Source organism: Acipenser ruthenus, chromosome 32, assembly GCF_902713425.1.
Source record: "Acipenser ruthenus chromosome 32, fAciRut3.2 maternal haplotype, whole genome shotgun sequence".
Taxonomy (NCBI): domain Eukaryota; kingdom Metazoa; phylum Chordata; class Actinopteri; order Acipenseriformes; family Acipenseridae; genus Acipenser; species Acipenser ruthenus.
Genome location: NC_081220.1, coordinates 6,429,092 through 6,447,538, shown reverse-complemented (window position 1 = coordinate 6,447,538; position 18,447 = coordinate 6,429,092). Strand labels below are relative to the sequence as shown.

General features: G+C 39.2%; 1 protein-coding gene and 1 non-coding gene across 2 annotated transcripts; one reads left to right on the top strand and one right to left on the bottom strand.

The window, feature by feature from the left end:
* LOC117395234 (uncharacterized) lies at window positions 1-6,547 on the bottom strand. The gene is made up of 22 exons (XM_059005758.1): window positions 6,414-6,547; window positions 6,268-6,329; window positions 6,090-6,179; window positions 5,506-5,633; window positions 5,285-5,428; window positions 5,091-5,171; window positions 4,251-4,421; window positions 4,048-4,144; window positions 3,732-3,952; window positions 3,506-3,656; window positions 3,203-3,411; window positions 2,971-3,088; window positions 2,695-2,894; window positions 2,502-2,616; window positions 2,208-2,377; window positions 1,463-1,515; window positions 1,261-1,388; window positions 991-1,180; window positions 761-902; window positions 420-513; window positions 228-332; window positions 1-135 (listed from the first exon to the last, which is right to left on the bottom strand). The coding sequence occupies exons 1-22, from the start codon at window positions 6,437-6,439 to the stop codon at window positions 26-28; spliced, it is 2,805 nt and encodes a 934-aa protein (XP_058861741.1). The 5' UTR covers window positions 6,440-6,547; the 3' UTR covers window positions 1-25.
* A 3,006-nt stretch (window positions 6,548-9,553) lies between these two features.
* Window positions 9,554-9,626, top strand: trnaf-gaa (transfer RNA phenylalanine (anticodon GAA)). Its single transcript has one exon. It is a non-coding gene; the product is annotated as a tRNA-Phe (tRNA).
* Window positions 9,627-18,447: the final 8,821 nt, after the last annotated feature.

The following is an 18,447-nucleotide window of genomic DNA, read 5'->3' as shown; positions in this document are numbered from 1 at the left end:
TCTTTAAAAGCAAGATTTTTATTTATCAATACACACGTTTGGGCATTTTCCAAAAATATACAACTCCAGCTACAAAGACAACCACTGGACACACACCCATTGCAGCTCCCAGAAGGGACGACACATTGAATTGGCCTGCAAGAGAAGAAAGAAATAGTTAGTGGAATATAAAGAGATAGTTATATATTTCACTTGAACTGCAATTGTGTTCACATCATGCATATTACCGCTTCTAGGCATAAAGTGAAGGGATCCATCTCTCTTCAGCTCAATTGGGCCAGAAGACACCAATGCCTTTACTGCACCACCATCCATCCCTTCAGCACTGCGACCTACAGGAGGAATTAGGAGTCCATCAAAACAAATGGACAAAAATGCATGCAAAATGTCGTCGTCCCCCTCTCAAGCAGAGCTCTTACCAAGCCTCGGTTTCCCTGGAATGCACCGTCTGCTACAGAGGCTGTCTGATGGCCGGTTTGAATCACATATCACAACACTGCAGTGGAAGTAAATCTGAAAGACAGCACACCTTGTCAAGTAAAACAAGCATCAATAGATCAGACAGGACCATCATCCAATGAGGATTACTGAATTGAAAAACAAATATATTGCATCATAGTAAGTGTTTCTTGCAAATGTGCAGTTATAGGTTTTCATTCCAACTCACTAAAGATGTGAGCACAGTGACCATTTGCTGCTTGCAAAGCAATCCAAACCAAGCATTGTGGTATAAGATCCCCATATCAACACTCCACTTTACCTGTCCTTTCAGTGCATCCCGGCCGCTTGTGAATGAAAACATTTTCACTTCAAACCTCTTCAGATGGGAAGGGAACAGCACTCTTGCATTGCTGGAGACTGGGTGAAAGATGGTCAAGTACTCATCTGCAGAGTTCTCACAGCTAGAAAGAGAAAGTAGGTCAGGAGCACATCAGCCACAACTCCATTTCCTAGGTTTTGTAGCAGCAATATCATATTCCAGCATCTTACCTGTCCACAACAACATCCCACTTTGGAGAGCTATTCCTGTCAGCAGAATAGGTTGCCCAGCAGTTCTCCAAAAACAATTCAACCTGTGAATCCCTGCTGTACAGGAGCTCTACCTCAAAATACAAGGGTGTTCGCAAGTACTTCACAACAGGGTAATCCTGAGCTCCATAGAAGTCGTTGTAGGTTGAATCTGCAGAGATGCAAGGGAGAATTTTATAGGTGGAAACATGCTACTAGAGCATCTATATTATTTCAATTGCCAAGTCCTACCCAATGCAAGCTGCATGATGACCGCAAGGTCACCCAAGCCAGGCTGGACTACAGGTGCAGGATTATTCTGGTACAAGAACTGTACTACCTTGCTGTCATTGACCAGATAGTGACAGGCAACTCTCAACCTGGAAAGAGGAGATGGGGTTAGCAGAGTTTCAGCATCAACCACAAGGATACTCACTTTGATTGCAATCCTTACCGGTAAGATGTGAACAGCACTTCATTCTCGTAAGTCAGGAGGTTGTTGTCAAACTGGAAGAGAAATCAAAGACCCAGGTTGCAATGAACTTGTAGATTTAGTATGGAGCTGCATACCAAGTTGCAGACTAGCTAATATGGTACTCTGGATCATCCCCAGCTGTGTACTAACCTAGTACCAATTTCACAATTTAAAAAATAAAAATGGTAATGAATATTGCAATTTCATAATTGAACACTTTTACGGGACCTCATGATTGTTACAGTTAGTATGATACCTCAAGCCTGTCTACAGAAACTGCTAGACTAATATGGTATTGTTTTAGTAAACTCTAGGAGGGCAACAGCAGTTATTTTGGATTTGTTGCAAATACACATTTGAATACACAGCTGGTGACTCTTGAGCTGCAATTGGTATCAACTCATGTATTAGTTTAGTCCCGGCCTCACCACGGGATCATCCCCAGTAAGTACGCTCCTTCCAGTTCACTGCTATTGACCCAAAGGTCTCTAGGCAGCACATGCAATGCCATAACCAAGAGTCATGTGTCACAACGCCTTTGTCAACTGGACAAGCAGTTCAATACAAAGGTGGCATCCTTCAGATGTCCACAATTCATGCAAGTAATTCAGCGGATAGAAACACAGGTCACCATGGCTCCCCAGACTGATCCAGGGGTGTTGGGGCCACCTTGTCAATATGTTGAACCTCCTCATAATATGGTTTTAAATGTGTCAATACTAACCCTTCTAGTTGTGCCACAGGAGTTGACATTGAAGTAGAAAACCGCATTGATAGCATCAGACTGAAGAGGCCGGCAACTTGGATCCCTCAGAGTTAGTTGACTTGGAGACAAGCTGGGGACAGATTCCACTTTCACAGCAAGAGCTGCCATAGTTCCATTGGTGAAGCAATCTGAAACACAGCATTTGGAGCCAGGTTAAGGAAACAGATTATAGCTTCAATACCACTTCATGCAGCCTTTTTCCAATCTCAAAAGCAGCTATTCTAAAGAATGCTTTGTTCGCAGGAGAGTTACCAATCATCTTTGTAGGGAAACTGCAGGACAGGGAGAAGTCAGCCACCACAACCATGGTCCCAATATCCTTCAAGGTCAAGTCAAGCCTGCTTCTGATGCCTGAAGAACTGATCACCTACAGTGACAATACATCAGGTCAGTAATGTGTTGAACCCAAAACAGCTAACACACATTTTAAAGTTCCATCACTTACTTCATATGTGGCATCAACTGAATTGTATGGCACAGTCATCCAGAAATTGGTAGAGTTGGCATTATACTTGTACAGGGCAAGCAGACTTCCACCAAGTTCTCTTGAGCCCACAAAAGGAATCCAGTTGCGACCCATGTTGCCATATGTTACCATGGTATAGAATGCAGCACCATCACAGTAGCCAGTTACTGTAGGTGGAACTGCAAGAGGAATTGTCACGGCAATGGACTGGATTGGTTAGAAAAAGGTAGTTGTAGACCACAGTCAGGCACTTACTGATGTCTTTGAGAATGGCTTCGACTACAGCAGGATGAGTAAAGGGTGTATTCTCTGGCACTATTTTCAGCAAGTAGGTCAGGGGCAGAATGTAGGTTCTGGTGTCTGGAGGAGTTACCTGAAAGAGAAAGGGTTTGTAGTATTAAACCCAAAGTCAAACAGCAAGCAAAACGTCCACAGGAAGCAAGTGTTTTCAAAGGGCAATAGGATGGTTTAACAGGTGGGATGTTACCTTTTGCTTCACATTGGGGTCCTCAAATGGCACCTGGAGAGTGTAGGTCTTGGATCCATTGGGAAAGACATGCTCCTGGACATTATAACCTTTTAGGTTGGCTTCTGGCACAGTTAACGTCTCTGGTCCAACTATAATTTTGACCAGCTCCACATCAGGCAGGAATGTCCCCAGGGTCACATTGAACACTCTGGCTTTAGGAACAGTGTCTGAAATTAAAACATGCAGTTAAAATGAAGGATATGAAGTGGAGCACTGCAACAAATCCCTTTGATTTACTGCATGTGGACCGGTTCTACATACGGTTTGTGACAACTGGTGGCCGAGGCATGAAAGGAGTGGTTATTGGATGAAGTACTGTGTACTTGGTCTTCTCAGGCCCATCTTGCCAGGTATGCTCCAGCATTGGTTCAATAGAGTAAGAGATCACATAGGTGTTGTCCAATACATGGCTCTGAAAGCATAGAAGCATCTTAGGAAGAAAGCTTTAAAATGAGAAGGATTTAGAAGATGTTGAACTTCTACATACCTTGTAATATCCACCAACAGCTCCCACAGGAATTTTTACAGTGATTAGCTGGGGACTGACATCCAGTTTATAATCTCTACTATGAATCGTTGCAGGGTCAAGCTTGCGGCCATCAACTCCCATTTGGACATCAAGGGTAGTAATTTGTGGTGTCGGAACAAGAGGAGGCAGAACACGGGGAACATTCCATGTAATCATCTGTTCTGTGAAGGCTGTTCCATCTGACAGAAAAGAACACCATAGACTTGGTATAGAATATTCATACTTAAACCTAGAATAGTTCTTGAGCACCGTTGCCCTCCATAAGCTTACTCACCAGTAGGACATGTAACTGCAGTGTCCACCATCATGACCATCCATCTTTGCTTATAAAAGGTGGTTGATCTTAGCACAGCCATTGGTACAGTTTGGATCTGTTGGAGGGGAGGGGGAACTTTTACTAAAACAAAAGCAAGATTAAATCTACCTTCATAGTCTGGATATACTGTACTAGACAACAATGAAGCCTAGACTACTTACCACCTGAGGCTGGCTTTCTGTGGAGTTGTATGCAGCTCTAACCAGAATTCGAGTTGGTGTAGTGTTTATGCCATAGCCATTTGTCATGGCCTGAGCAACAGTCATAGTTGTCTTTCTATTTGCTGAGAGATGGAACACAATTTTCCAGATGCTGTTGTCAGCAGCAGTTGCCTAGCAAAGAAAAAAACCTAATTAGAATAAGGAGTTTGAACACAAAGCATCCCCAGTCTAAAGGATTTGTCACAAATGGCTTGTTTAATAAACAGGAACTAAAACTGAAAGGTGAAAGTTTAACAATGTATCACTCAAACTGTTCTATGTTCACCGGGCATCTCTAATAGAACAGAGTAAATCCTCAAATACAACTGCGTACGAAAGCCTATGTGAAAGCATGTTGTCTGGATCCGATACAGGCAGAGTTTACAGCCATTCATTTGTACTGCACCTTAATACATCAGTGTACCAAACTTTAGGACAATACCTGAAATTGCACCTATGCAGCAGTCCTCAAAAAGGTAAATCAGGACACATTTAGCATGAAGGGTTTATAACCCTGCACATATGAAGCCACTACCTCAGTGGTTGAAATACAAGGCTTACACCAACAAGAAAGGGTTAATTTCTCCAATCAATTTCTATCAAAGCAATCACAGAATACATGTATGCAAAGCCAATGCCTTAAATGTCACACAATTCCAATATGGCCACCCTCTTGGGAGACAGGTTAAAGTTAAGGGGGCCGTTAGATTTTGCTTCCTCTAGACGAGACAGTAGAGTAAACTTCAATAGGCAAGACCAAGGGGACATGAATGAAGCAAATGCAAAGTCACATGATTCTACCTCTGGGTACGCAAGGGACCAATCAGGATCATCTTGAACAAAGTTTGGCTCAATGAGTGGCACCCCTCTTCTCACAGAAACCTAAAGAGAATTCACATTAGTCATGAGTGAAGTACTTCTGCAGTGACAATTAAATACCCACACAACCCAACAAGTTATACTGAACAGCATTATCACATCCCGACAGCCCTTACCTCCATGTAGTTTCTTTCACACAGAATCTCCCTCTCTGCCCATGGAGAATAGTGGCATGTCATGCTCTGAACATAGGAGGAAGATGAAGTCATAGCACTGTTTGAGAAGACACTGATTTGTACTGTCAGCTTGTACGTCTCATTCTGGAAACAAAGGCTAAAATTAGTCCCAGCATATCACCATTAGAAACAAGTTTACAAGAAATAAAATGATGACTCACTGTGTTCTGAGCAAAGCAGCTCAGCACAGAAGCAAGGAACTTGGCATTTCCCAAGAAGTCAACGGTTAAGCTATATCCACACTGTGCAGCCAGTCTTGGAGAGAGGGATACAAGCACCCCCTTATTGTCTATGGGAAAAAATTCAGTTGGCCTTAAACTGTACACGTGATCAAGCAAGGTAGAGATATAACAAAGTGAACACCCCGACCGCCCCGTTCCATCTACTTATTGAAATTGTCATAACTAGTCCATCTACTAAATGCAATTTTATAAAAACGATTCATACAAGTAGAATTATACGCCCATTTGGAACAGTGGGTTTAGTGTAAATGATGTCTATTTCTGCGCACTTGCAGTCAACAAATCTGACTAAGGCTGTAGCAGCACAGGTCTACTTAGCGAGATCAGCAACATGCTTCTAAAACTAAGGCAAGAGCCTTTCATACCCTGCATCCTAAAAAAAACAAAGCCTGGTTGCTGTCATACAGCGCAGGAGTGCTCTGTATTTAATTCAGGTTATTACATTACGAGTCAACAGGCTTTGTACATCAAAAGCTTTCCATTCAAGAAAAATGATCACTCACCAATCACATTGATGCGAAAATACTTTCCAACAAAAGACTTCTCCAACATCATCATCATAACACTCCCTTGACATTCTGTCCTCACCGAGCCTGTAGAAGACAACGATACTTGAAAACACACAACCGGCAAATAAACAGGAAGCTGAAAGCTGTTGTGCTGAAGCGACCGTTATCGTACCTAGAGGGGCACAAACTTGCGTCCAAACTTCTGTGACTAACACTGCTAATAGCAATGTTATTCTGCATTGGAAAAAAAAAAACACGCAAGTGAGAAACACACAATAAAATGAACGTTTCTAAAGTAGAGAAAAGATCAACAATTACCCAAATCTAAGACAACACGGCATCATTAAATCCAAGGCAGCCCCGACCGTGAACTTTCACCGTTATAAAGAAACAATAATAAAAACAAACCCGTCAGTAGCTGAGTTTGGGGTTCCTTAGAGTGCAATGGGGTTATAAAGAGGTTCAGGTGCTAATGGGATCTAATTAGCTGCAATTGATGCACGCACCTCTTTCATATTAGTCCTCTAATTTGCAATCAGTACGTTAATTAAAACTGATAATAATAATAATAATAATAATAATAATAATAATAATAATAATAATAATAATAATAATAATGCTTTTTAAATTATATTACAACCCATTTAGAAGATTGTACTTTGAATTGAAGTTTGGCAGAAGTACGTGCAGATCAAACTGGACTGTCACCTACAAGGACTGTCTGATTAAAGGCTCAGCTATGGAGGCATGTAGTAAACAAACCCCAATGAATAATAAAAAGCAGGCCGCGCAAATGAAGAAACACATTTATATCATGCAGGAATCCAGGCAGATGTGTTGCCTGCGCCAGTTTGAGGGGACGAGAATGACAGCTCGAGTTCTGATGTGAACATCCACAAGTCAATTACACATTTTTACAATTTCACCAGACTGATAGGTAGGCTAAGCAGACATTAATGTAAACAATTTATTTGAGGCCACTTGATTTAAGAAACAGTGCAAAGCATCTCTTTCGCATGTCAGATTTGCCATGACAGGGGCAGTCCCGGGGAATAGAATGACCAAGTGACAAATGGAAAGCACAGCGCTTAACCTGAAATACAACGCGCAGTATTGATTTAGAACAGACTAAACACAAATCGGATGGCGTGCTGGAAATTTGAATTGTAATCAATTTATTTAAGATTTCAAGTTCCCATTTCAATTTTTGAGCTTAATTACATTCATTATTTTATGTATAATTCATTCAATTAGTGTGTTGAGCATTTTCAATTTGGCATTTTATCTTCGAGTGTTGTGCTTTGTCTATTTGACAGCTGTTATTTCAATTCAAATGTTGAACTTTGTCGTTGATGTTTGACGCTCCGGCTTTTGAAGTTCACATTTTTGTTACATTCCACCTCTCATAGGTTTGAACACAAACGGGTTTATTTGTGAAATTGTCAGATTGTTTATAGTGTATCCAGCGATCATCTGAACTAACTGGTTCAGTGGTGTGTTCCCGTGAATAGACAGCACATGTCTGAGGGGGGGTGTTCTGTTCAGCTGTGCATTTCTGTGCGCTCCCCAGCCCGGCCAGCTCTCCCTCCCACCCGATCTGCAATCTTGGGAATATCTTGGTAGCTTTGACCAATCATAGCCCGTGTCACTACCAAGAATTGACCAGGAGCGAGCCAATCAGATTTCGCAGAGCTACCACGAATGAAGTGACGGAATTATCCAATCAGATCTCGTAGAACTCCCAGGAATCCTGCGCGTTCTCAACGGCGGGAGATTATTGAATCGTGAAGACTTTTGGTTTATTTCGAAATACAATCATCTGAAGGGAAGAATTTTATTACAGTATTATTTTAATTGTCACTAGTACTGTACGTATAGTCACCAAAAATTAAAAAAAAAATGGCAATAATAATATATGTTCGTATTGACATTTTTACAATAGGTGTCAGTTCTGAGTGTTAAAAAAATGTAATATTTACAACAGCTAGAAACTTGTTTGAGGGACTGTTTTATCCAAAGCGCAATTATATTTAATACATTTCTCCGTTATAATGTTACTGTAATACTTGTATCCGGGACAACAGAAATCGTACCATGGTAAAATAAATAGTACCATATAGTACCGTGGTGTAGTGTTGCATTATACTGTAGATACCAGGATACTTCTTAGAAATAAAAAGGACAATCATATTATCATGATGGTACTGCATTATAGTACCAGAATAGTGCATTGTACATTGATAGTATCGGATACATTGTGTTTTTCTATCATTTATTTTTAATTATGTATCCATGAACGTTATAGTACTGTATTTAACTTCAGGTTTTTAAGTCTAATTTAGTTTCATTGAAAAATGATCTTGTTTTGAAAGCAATACTTAAAAAATGTGAACATGGATACTCCATGCTTTTTAAAAAAAATAATCTCTCTTTTTCAACAGTAAGTCCCTTTTGTCATTGTATAGTAGTGTTTATTTGTTTTCACCCAGTGAACCCCTTTTTGATTTCTTGTTGTTTTGTGTAGAAACCTTTTATTTGGCCATTGTGACTATTTTGTGTTTAGGCTATTTGTTTAATTGAAGTCTTTTGTTTAACTGCAACCTTGCTATTTTGTCACAAATGCTCTTTTTTCAGGTTCAGATGGAACCCTTGTTTAGAAGAAAGGCTGATGGCAGACTCAGCCTGACTGATACAAAGTAATCTATAAGCTGGTATCGCCCCAGAAGGTTCAACCATGTAAGTTCGAATTTGAATCAATGCTTATAAAAATAATGATCTTCACATTATAACTACTTTATAGGTCTCCCTTTCAGTGCTAATTTCATTATCTATTACAATGCATTTTTATAACTGATGGTGTGATTTAAACTTGGGTGCTATATAATGAATGTTCTAGTATACACATATCAAATACTGGCATTATAATATTTCGAGGAAAACAGTCAGTTGATATAAATGATATGTGGTCCAGTTACCATACCAGGTACCTATTGCTGTTGTTTTTCAGCTCTGATGACTGGTGCTGAACTGAGCAACCAAGAACTCCAGAAAAATCGTATCTTCTTATACTGGACCATGCAAATACACAGGTACAGTGAACTTGATAAAGGATTGTCAGCATTACCATTAAAACTATAGGAATAAAGCTGCTAAATTTTTAGCGCAATTTTCTATGAAATTCCACACAGGAGATGGTAGCAGTGTTTGATTTTTATAATCTTTCATAAATAATTATAATGTAGCTGCATTTCTTAATTACAAATACAGAATTAATTAATATTACATTTCGCAATCAAGGATGATGTAATGCGCAAGGATACTTGTCTTTCATAAGAGCTGAAATAAATTATAGCGCTTTGAGATTATATATGTTACTAGCGGATTGTTTAGAAATGTACTTAATTATATTACAACTTTTCTAAAAAAACAATGTTATCTCGAGAAAGGAGGCTTGTCAAGCCGAAATAGCTCAGCTGGGAGAGCGTTAGACTGAAGATCTAAAGGTTCCTGGTTCGATCCCGGGTTTCGGCAAACAGCCAGAATATTTTTCTGTTTTGTATTATTTTGAACTAAAAAACAGAACACATTTTCTTCTTCAGTGTAATTGGAGGAAATAATAACATATTACAGTGCCATCTTCTAATGGGATTAAGAAATGCAAAAAGCATCGTCCCTGGGTGGGCTTGAACCACCAAACTTTCAGTTAACAGCCGAACGCGCTAACGGATTGCACCACAGAGACCAACCTGTTAAACCACCAAAGCATACGGGAGATGCTGCACAACGTGATCGAGGGAGCAGAAAGCCGAAACAGACCACATCTAAGAAGAAAGCAACACTGGGCAGGAAAGTCTGTAATCACAATTACATGTATTCAAACCAATGCAAGCAAACTTCAAGCCATTTATATTTATTCCCAAATAACACAAACTCTTCCATTGCTAAAAAAAAAATATATAAAAAAAAACTCCGTTTGTGCTTCTCGGAAGGCATACGATGGAGGGCGCACTGCAGTTTTTCAGCCTGGGGAATATTACAAATTAGGAGACTGTGCTTTAAAATACAGATGTAGGGCGGACGTCTCTGTTACAAAGAATTGACACACTGTATGTATCTCCATAATGCGTTGGGACTAAATACGCAGATACATTAAAACTATTTGGAGAATGCGGGCATCGATCCCGCTACTTCTCGCATGCTAAGCGAGCGCTCTAACATTTGAGCTAATTCCCCCTGAATTATGCCAGCGATTCTCATAGGCTACATCGCAGCTTGATATGATCAATTCAAATTGTTGGCAATGTAGTCTGCGATTTGCAAATTCAAAAAATAAATAAATTAACTAAATAGCAAATATTTCGACAAGAGGCATGTTTTCAATTTCTTCAAAAAGTAGTCTCAGCTCGTTGATTCAGTCGCTTTAAAATACATCTCTGTGTCCCGATGCAGCAGCGCTGTGTGCTGTGGCTCGAGTTTGTTTGACGAGGCAGGCAATGCAAAAATGCCAAAATTTGCTTTTGTATCACGCGACAAACTTAAGGTATGCTTTAAAATAAAATTGAAAAGTCAGAAGTGGGATTTGAACCCACGCCTCCACTTTGAGCCCAGAACACACAATTCTGTGGAAATACAGAGTCTTTGAGTCTGGCGCCTTAGACTACTCGGCTATCCTGCCAAGCTGCACATACTACAGCAGAAAACCACATTATTTATTTCAGCACAGCCTAGGGTTGTCATTATCACGGCCCGATTGGGTTTATTACGCACATACTATTTGTTTATTTAGCAGACGCCTTTATCCAAGGCAACTTACAGAGACTAGGGTGTGTGAACTATGCATCAGCTGCAGAGTCACTTACAACTACGTCTCACCCGAAAGACGGAGCACAGGGAGGTTAAGTGGCTTGCTCAGGGTCACACAATGTGTCAGTGCTTGAGGTGGGATTTGAACCGGGGACCTTCTGGATACAAGACTTTTTTGTTTAACCACCGGACCACACAGCCTCCTAACTGTACATAGTGTAAAAAAAGAAACGGATTGAAGCCAACCCAAAAAAGTAAGATTATGTATTTCAATATTGTTATAGCTATGATGCACGCATTTTACAATAGCAATTGGTATATGACAATGATCAATAAGTAATTTTGTTGCAATACTGTATACAATGTGAACAGAATCAGACATTGATCAGTTGCCTCGAAAAAACATCTACCCCGGACGTTGAAAAGAATTGTGGGAAATGTGGGCTCAGGCATAGAAGCAAAGGTATATTTCAAGGTCTTAAAACAACATTTCCCACAATTCTTTTCAACGTCCTGTCCCTGCCTATTGGCTGAGCATCGCAGAACAAGCAGGGGCGGCACATTCAAATGTCAAACTGTACAGTCAGACGCGGAGCATTTAGCTTGTTTGTTTTTACGCTACTGACTGTCTCTGTTGAAGCGAATACTGTTTTGTTTTTAGCCGTATTTTTATTTTCATCGGCAGACGTGCTCTGGATGCAAGCACAGTGCTGACATGTCATTTCCTAAAATTATATTAAGCAAGGTTTCGGGTAAATATATAAAGAAAAAAGGGAGTGTATATTTTAGCACTAGTACAACAAGACCATGTACGGAATTAAAATGAATGGACTATAGAATAGTCTTTTTTGGGGTTTTTTTGGAACAATTTAAATGGTTTAAAAGCAAAAAAGATTATCCATAAACTAATGTTAACAGAAAATACATATAAAAATAGAATTTCGACAAAAGCTGCCGGGAAGCACTGTCGCTGCTGATTGCTTGTTTCTACGCGCTTTGAAAAGGGAGTCTCGTCTTCCAGAATATCACTTACAATGTGCGCCATCAAAAATAAGAATAAAGTTTCTAAAGAAGATGATTTCAGCAAGCTAAAACACCACACGAACACTTGTCATGTGACACTTTCTATATTGGCTTGCTAGCTTGCAATGGTCTGCTGGTCCGCGGCGGTGCGGCACTGAGCGCTGGTTTAACATGTTACAGGTGTTACACACCAGCGCCAGTAGCACTGAGCGCTTTTCACCTCCAGCGACAGTGTGTCACTGACGCTGGCATGCGTATCTGGTGTTAAACGAACCATCTGAAATGGTTCTATATAGACACTTTTAGGGTTCCATATATGAAGCACGCCAAAGAACCTTAAAAGGTTATAGAACTCTTTATTCTAAGAGTATACTAGCATGCGCTTGATGCGTAGGCTACATAACTCTGAATGTTTGTAGCAATTGACACAATAATATATAACGCAAATGCAAATTACAAAATGTACACTACATAATCTGATGGCAAGAAAAATAGAACACAAATTAGTTGTATTTATCTTTATTAATAACAGCATGTTATATTATTTTACATAATGTTAGTAGTGTACGCTATATGTGCTATCACCATGTTAATTTTTAACCAATGAGAATGCAGCATTTGGTTTTGACAGGTCCCCTAGCCAATCAGAATCGACCAGAGGTTCCGACTCCCAGTTCCGGTCATGTGTTTGTAGTCTTTAAGCAATTCCAGAAGTCCCACCCTCCCGTCAAAACTAAAATGTATCAAGTGTTGAAAAAATTAAATGAGTAAAAAGGGAAAACAAAAATGTATAAAATGTTGAAAAGATAAAGCACGTTTTGAAAATAAAATGAGCAGTAAAATGTTAAAAACAAGTTTACAATGCATGTGCTTAAAAATGAAAAACCGTTTAAAAACAGAGAAATGTGAATTGTTAAAACCTGCAGAGAACAGAGAACCGTGTCTGTTGAAAAAAGACTAAAAACGTGCTAAACAGTTTAAAACACTTCTTAACTACCACATAGATAGATAAATAAATAAAACAAAGTAAGATGTGAGAACCTGTAGACATTGTTAACATTTTAAAAAAACGTATTTTACATAGCTTTAGACCTAAGCACAAGTTCCAACTTTGTTACAATGTATTTGCTTAAAGAATATATATATTTTTTTTAAATAAAATACTACAAACCTTAAATGTGTCTGCGGGAAAGAGAACACTGCTGTACACTAATCTGTGCCCTGCAGGAGCTAAGGGCGTCGCTCGAAGATAAGAAACTAGGGGAACCCCAGCACTGGCTAGCAGCATCGCTGGGCATGTGCGAAGGGTGTTGCTGGTACGTCTGTTCGAAGATAAGAAACGGTACAGAACCAAACGGCGAATCTCTGCAATAAATGGTAAAAACAAGGTTGCCATGCAGTTACTTAAAAATGAAAAACAATTTTAAAAGGGGAGAAATGTGAATTGTTAACACGTGTAGAGGTTGCATGTCCAGAGCTATATTGCGGCGACACAGAAGGAAACGACACAGGATGGCTTTAAACAGAGCAGTGTGTATATTTAAAAAAGACAAAATGTTTAAAATAAGGAACAACCTGTTTAAAATGTACATACTTAACCCAACACAAACAAACAAACAAACAAACAAACAAACAAACAAGGGCTCTGCACTCTTGACCGGAGGGTCGTGGGTTCAATCCCAGATGGGGAACGCTGCTGCTTGAGCAAGATACTTTACCTAGATTGCTCCAGTAAAAAAAAAAATAACACCCAACTGAATAAATGGGCAAGTGTATGTAAAAATAATGTGTAAAAAATAATGTAATTTAATTGGTTTAAAAGCAAACAAGATTATCCATAAACTAATGTTTACAGAAAATACATATAAAAAGAGAATTTCGACAAAAGCTGCCGGGAAGCACTGTCGCTGCTGATTGCTTGTTTCTACGTGCTTTGAAAAGGGAGTCTCGTCTTCCAGAATATCACTTACAATGTGCGGCTTCAAAAATAAAAATAAAGTTTCTAAAGAAGATGATTTCAGCAAGCTAAAACACCACACGAACACTTGTCATGTGGCACTTTCTGTATTGGCTTTCTAGCTTGCAATGGTCTGCTGGTCCGCGGCGGTGCGGCACTGAGCGCTGGTTTAACATGTTACAGGTGTTACACACCAGCGCCAGTAGCACTGAGCGCTTTTCACCTCCAGCGACAGTATGGCACTGACGCTGGCAAGTTTATCTTTCACAGATATTTACAAATCCCTACATTTATAATAAAGAATGAACAGTTAAGTGTTTGGAATGAACTTTCCTTCGTGTTGCACAGGATATTTGTGTTAATAATCTCAAGAGTGCGATGTACGTCAGAGGCATCGACAGACATGTTAACACATGGACGCTACAGCGTTTGAAAGCTGACCAGTGTGTGTAGGCATAGAGGATGGACTAAACTAATATCTCGACACACGCAGCATAGTGTTTACAGCTGGGCATTAGATACAATTTGATCATGTAAATGAAGCACGTTTTACTATGGAGGTGACATTGGTACCTAGTTTCTCTATTTCACTTCAGTCGTGTTAGAATTCCCCTGGTAAAAATGAAACGGTGGCACTACCTCCCAGCTCAGGGAGATATTTATGTTCCTTCATTTCAGTGCATTCAAACTTTAGCTTTTTATTTTCAGGATCTTTGAGGAGGAGCCCCTCTGTCAAAGAGTCTGCAAACTGTATTGTGAAGAATGTGGTTATCAAGTGACTGCATTACACTCCAGATAGGGCAGGTGTAAGTTAGATAGCCACGAGAGATGACAAGTTAAAGAAGAGCCCCTCACCCCCTTGTTTTTACACACTCTGTTTTAACAAGTCAATTTGTAACCAAGAAAAAATCCTTAATGTGAATTTAGGATACCTTCAGAAATTATTCTCTGCAAAGAAAATGCTTAACATCTGCTCAAAGTATTTGTTGGTGTTTTCTTTATATATAAATATTGGATATGTGAGTGTTTGTAGACAAAATGCACGCACACAGAATGTAAAATGTGTGCTCACACACCCCGAACAATGTGTGTGTTGCAAATAAATAACAAGAAGCAGCGGATCCGTCCTGTAACGTGGAAGCGCAGTACAAGCGAACCGTTTCACAGGATGTGGATAAGTACCTGTTTGTAAATATTGTAAATGTTTTGTAAGCAATGTTTTCTGATGACTAAATTGGAATATTTTTTTTAATTTATTGTTTTTTTTAAAGATTTCAGTTTGCATAACTGAATTACTGGCACCACATGTTTCAATACTACACAGTAGCTGGTTGCAGAACATTGACACAAAACCGTTTCTAAAAGGACAATAATGTAAACCGGATGGCCCCTTGGCATCTTAAAACACCACATTTTCTTAGCTGACCGTCACAAACTGGACATTCTCAAGAACAGCCATCCCAGCTAGAGGGGCCCAACTAGCATCTCTAAAGTTTAGTTATTTTCATCTTGGCTAAAACTCTTGAACACCGTAGCTTGGAAAAATATAACTAGCACACACACGCACGCACGCACGCACGCACGCACGCACGCACGCACACACACACACACACACACACACACACACACACACACACACACACACACACACACACACACACACACACACACACACACAGTGTGAAGTGTAAGGGCAACAAAAGATAATAGTTTTACAGTGTGTGCCCTGTGCTAAGAACTCCCCAACAATTGTTCATCGAAATTGCATTGCCGATTCTCTTGTGAAACTGGCTGGACAACCTCTAGATAGCACCGCAGGACACAGCATGTTGTAGGCTTTGAAATGCGCTGTCCACTTCTTTAGCTGTCTTGCTTGTCAAAGGGCCAGGCCCTGCATCCTTAGACAGCGCAGCTATACACGCTATAATGTAACCTAAAATCATCGTTGAAGTTTCAATACCAGCACATCTCTAATCTCTAGTTCATTTTGCCATTGCTACTCAATGTCAGCAACCACCGTTCTGTTTCTCTTGAAAAATGCTCCCTATTTGGTTTATGCATCGTGTAAGCTTACTGGTCTGTTAACCAATTTGACACTTATTTTCTTTATGCAGACACCCCACTATTCTGCACACTTTTTAACAGGATATATGGAATAGTTTTTCGTGCAGTTTTCTGTAAATGCAGTCCTATGTATGAAAAACTTTAAAACGGGAGTGACATGCTGTGTAACGAGAAGTGTTCTATGTCATTTTATTAACTTTTTAAAATTGTTTACCATTCCCCTCTTTAAAACTGTTCTCATTCTACCTAAAGGAATTACAGCAGACTCTTGTACTTATCGCCTCTAGCCTATCACCACAGGCCAGTGCAATCCCCAGCCCCTCGCTCATGAGGGGGATCTGTCGCTTGTACAATTCTCTCTCAGTCTGCCATGCTCACACAAGAATAGACACAGCCGAAGTTTATCACATTTTATTTTAAAACAATTTTTTGCTTTAAGTAAATACGTTGTAACAAAGTTGGAAATTGTCTAAAATATGACCGCTGATAGTCAATGTTTGTACCATATTGTTTTGACGTTTTGAAGCTTTAAAATAAATAAACTTAAATATACATTCATGATCCGTGCATTTCAGCATAAACGCCTGGTTTCAAAGTGTTTAAATACGTGCCTAAAGACTGTTTTGTTCAGATGATAATCCTTCAATCTGTACTTTTGAAAACTTTTGTGTTTTTTGTATACTTCTGTATAAGCTACAGGCCTCTTCAGCATTGCCAAGAGAGACCCAAACTGATCTTTCTGCACAGCTGGGTCAACATATGCCTTATTTTAATTGTATAAATTAAAAAAAAATACAACAACATCTCTATACTTTAGTTTTATTTACCGTTTTACGGTAACAATTTGTTTTCTTTATATCAAAATTGACTTGAAAACTTTAAAACTGTTGTTTTAAAACTACACACATGGCCCTGAACCTAGGTAAAACTTCTGTAAAAACTACAATCACGTGACAGGAAGGGGCGTGGCGCTTCCACAACGCCCTCAGCACCCTGGGGGAACTGCAGCCACACTCGCAATTCTCTCTGTTTGTTCAGATACAGACAAGCACTGACACTGAAAAGGTTTGTAGCATCTTATTTTAAAACTGTTTTTTTTTCTTCAGTTTATGTAAATACATTGTAACAAGTCTAACATAGCAGCAGCCGATAGTCAAGGTGTGTATTCTTTTTTATTTTTTATTTGACATTTTAAGGTTTTAAAGCAGGGGTGCCCAAGTCTGGTCCTGGGGGGCCGATGCCCTCCTGGTTTTTGTTTAAACTGTACACTAAATTGATTAATTGGACAAATTAAGCTTCTAATAAGGGCTTGATTGGTCCAATTAAGTAATTTTGGGCACAGTTGCAACAAAAGTCAGGAGGGACATCGGCCCTCCAGGACCAGGATTGGGCACCCCTGTTTTAAACTCAAGACACTTGGTACAGACATTTCAGAAGCCGACCCTGCTGTTTTAGACATGCTTGTACATCCAGCTGTGTAAAATAAGTAATGCAAGAAGGTTTTTTTAAATGTTAACAATGTATACAGGGTCTCACATTATTATTATTTTATTTTATTTATTTATTTATGTATTTATTTATTTGTGTTGGGTTAAGTATGTACATTTCTTAAACAGGTTGTTCCTTATTTTAAACATTTTGTCTTTTTTCAACAGACACGCTTCTCTGTTTAAGACCATCCTGTGTCGCTTTACTTCTGTATAGGTCCATTTAGCTCTGTACATACAGCATCGGATCGTTGTTCATTATAAAACACTTTATTTTATTTATTTATTTATTTTTAAACGGACACGCTTCTCTGTGTAATGTACTTGTTTTTAACATTTTACTGTCTTCGTTTTCAAGCTCGTTTATTTTTTCAGCACTTCGTACCCTTTTTGTTTTCACCCATTTTACTGCTCATTTTTTTCTGAAATAAAGAATAGAACAAACTGTATACCCTTGTTTTCAAACTTATTTTTATTTTTCTAAAAAGCTTATTTTATTTTCTGAAATGACACATATAACAAAACAATGTATTCTCCTGTTTACCCATTTCACTCTAAATACATTTAAATTAAAAATGAATACCCCAAACCTTTGTTTAATTCGCTATTTTAATGTGATAAACTACAATCATGGAACACGGATTCCAAAAGTGCATTAACAACTACATACACGTGACATGATGGGAGGGTGGGACTTCCGATATTGCTTAAAGACTACAAACACATGACCGGAACTGGGAGGCGGGACTTCTGGTCCTGATTGGTTAAGGCCGCCTGTCAAAACCAAATGCTGCATTTTCATTGGTTAAAAATTAACATGGTGATATCGCATATAGCGTATTCTACTGACGTCACACGTGAGAAGTTTTGGACATTTTTGCGGGTATTTTATTTGGTTATATTTTGAGTAGTTTTAAAATATTTACGATATGACTAAGCAAAATACTAAGCTGTATGATACACAACCATTAGTGTTTACATCACTGTTGCTAAACATTGTAACAATGACACGCATCAA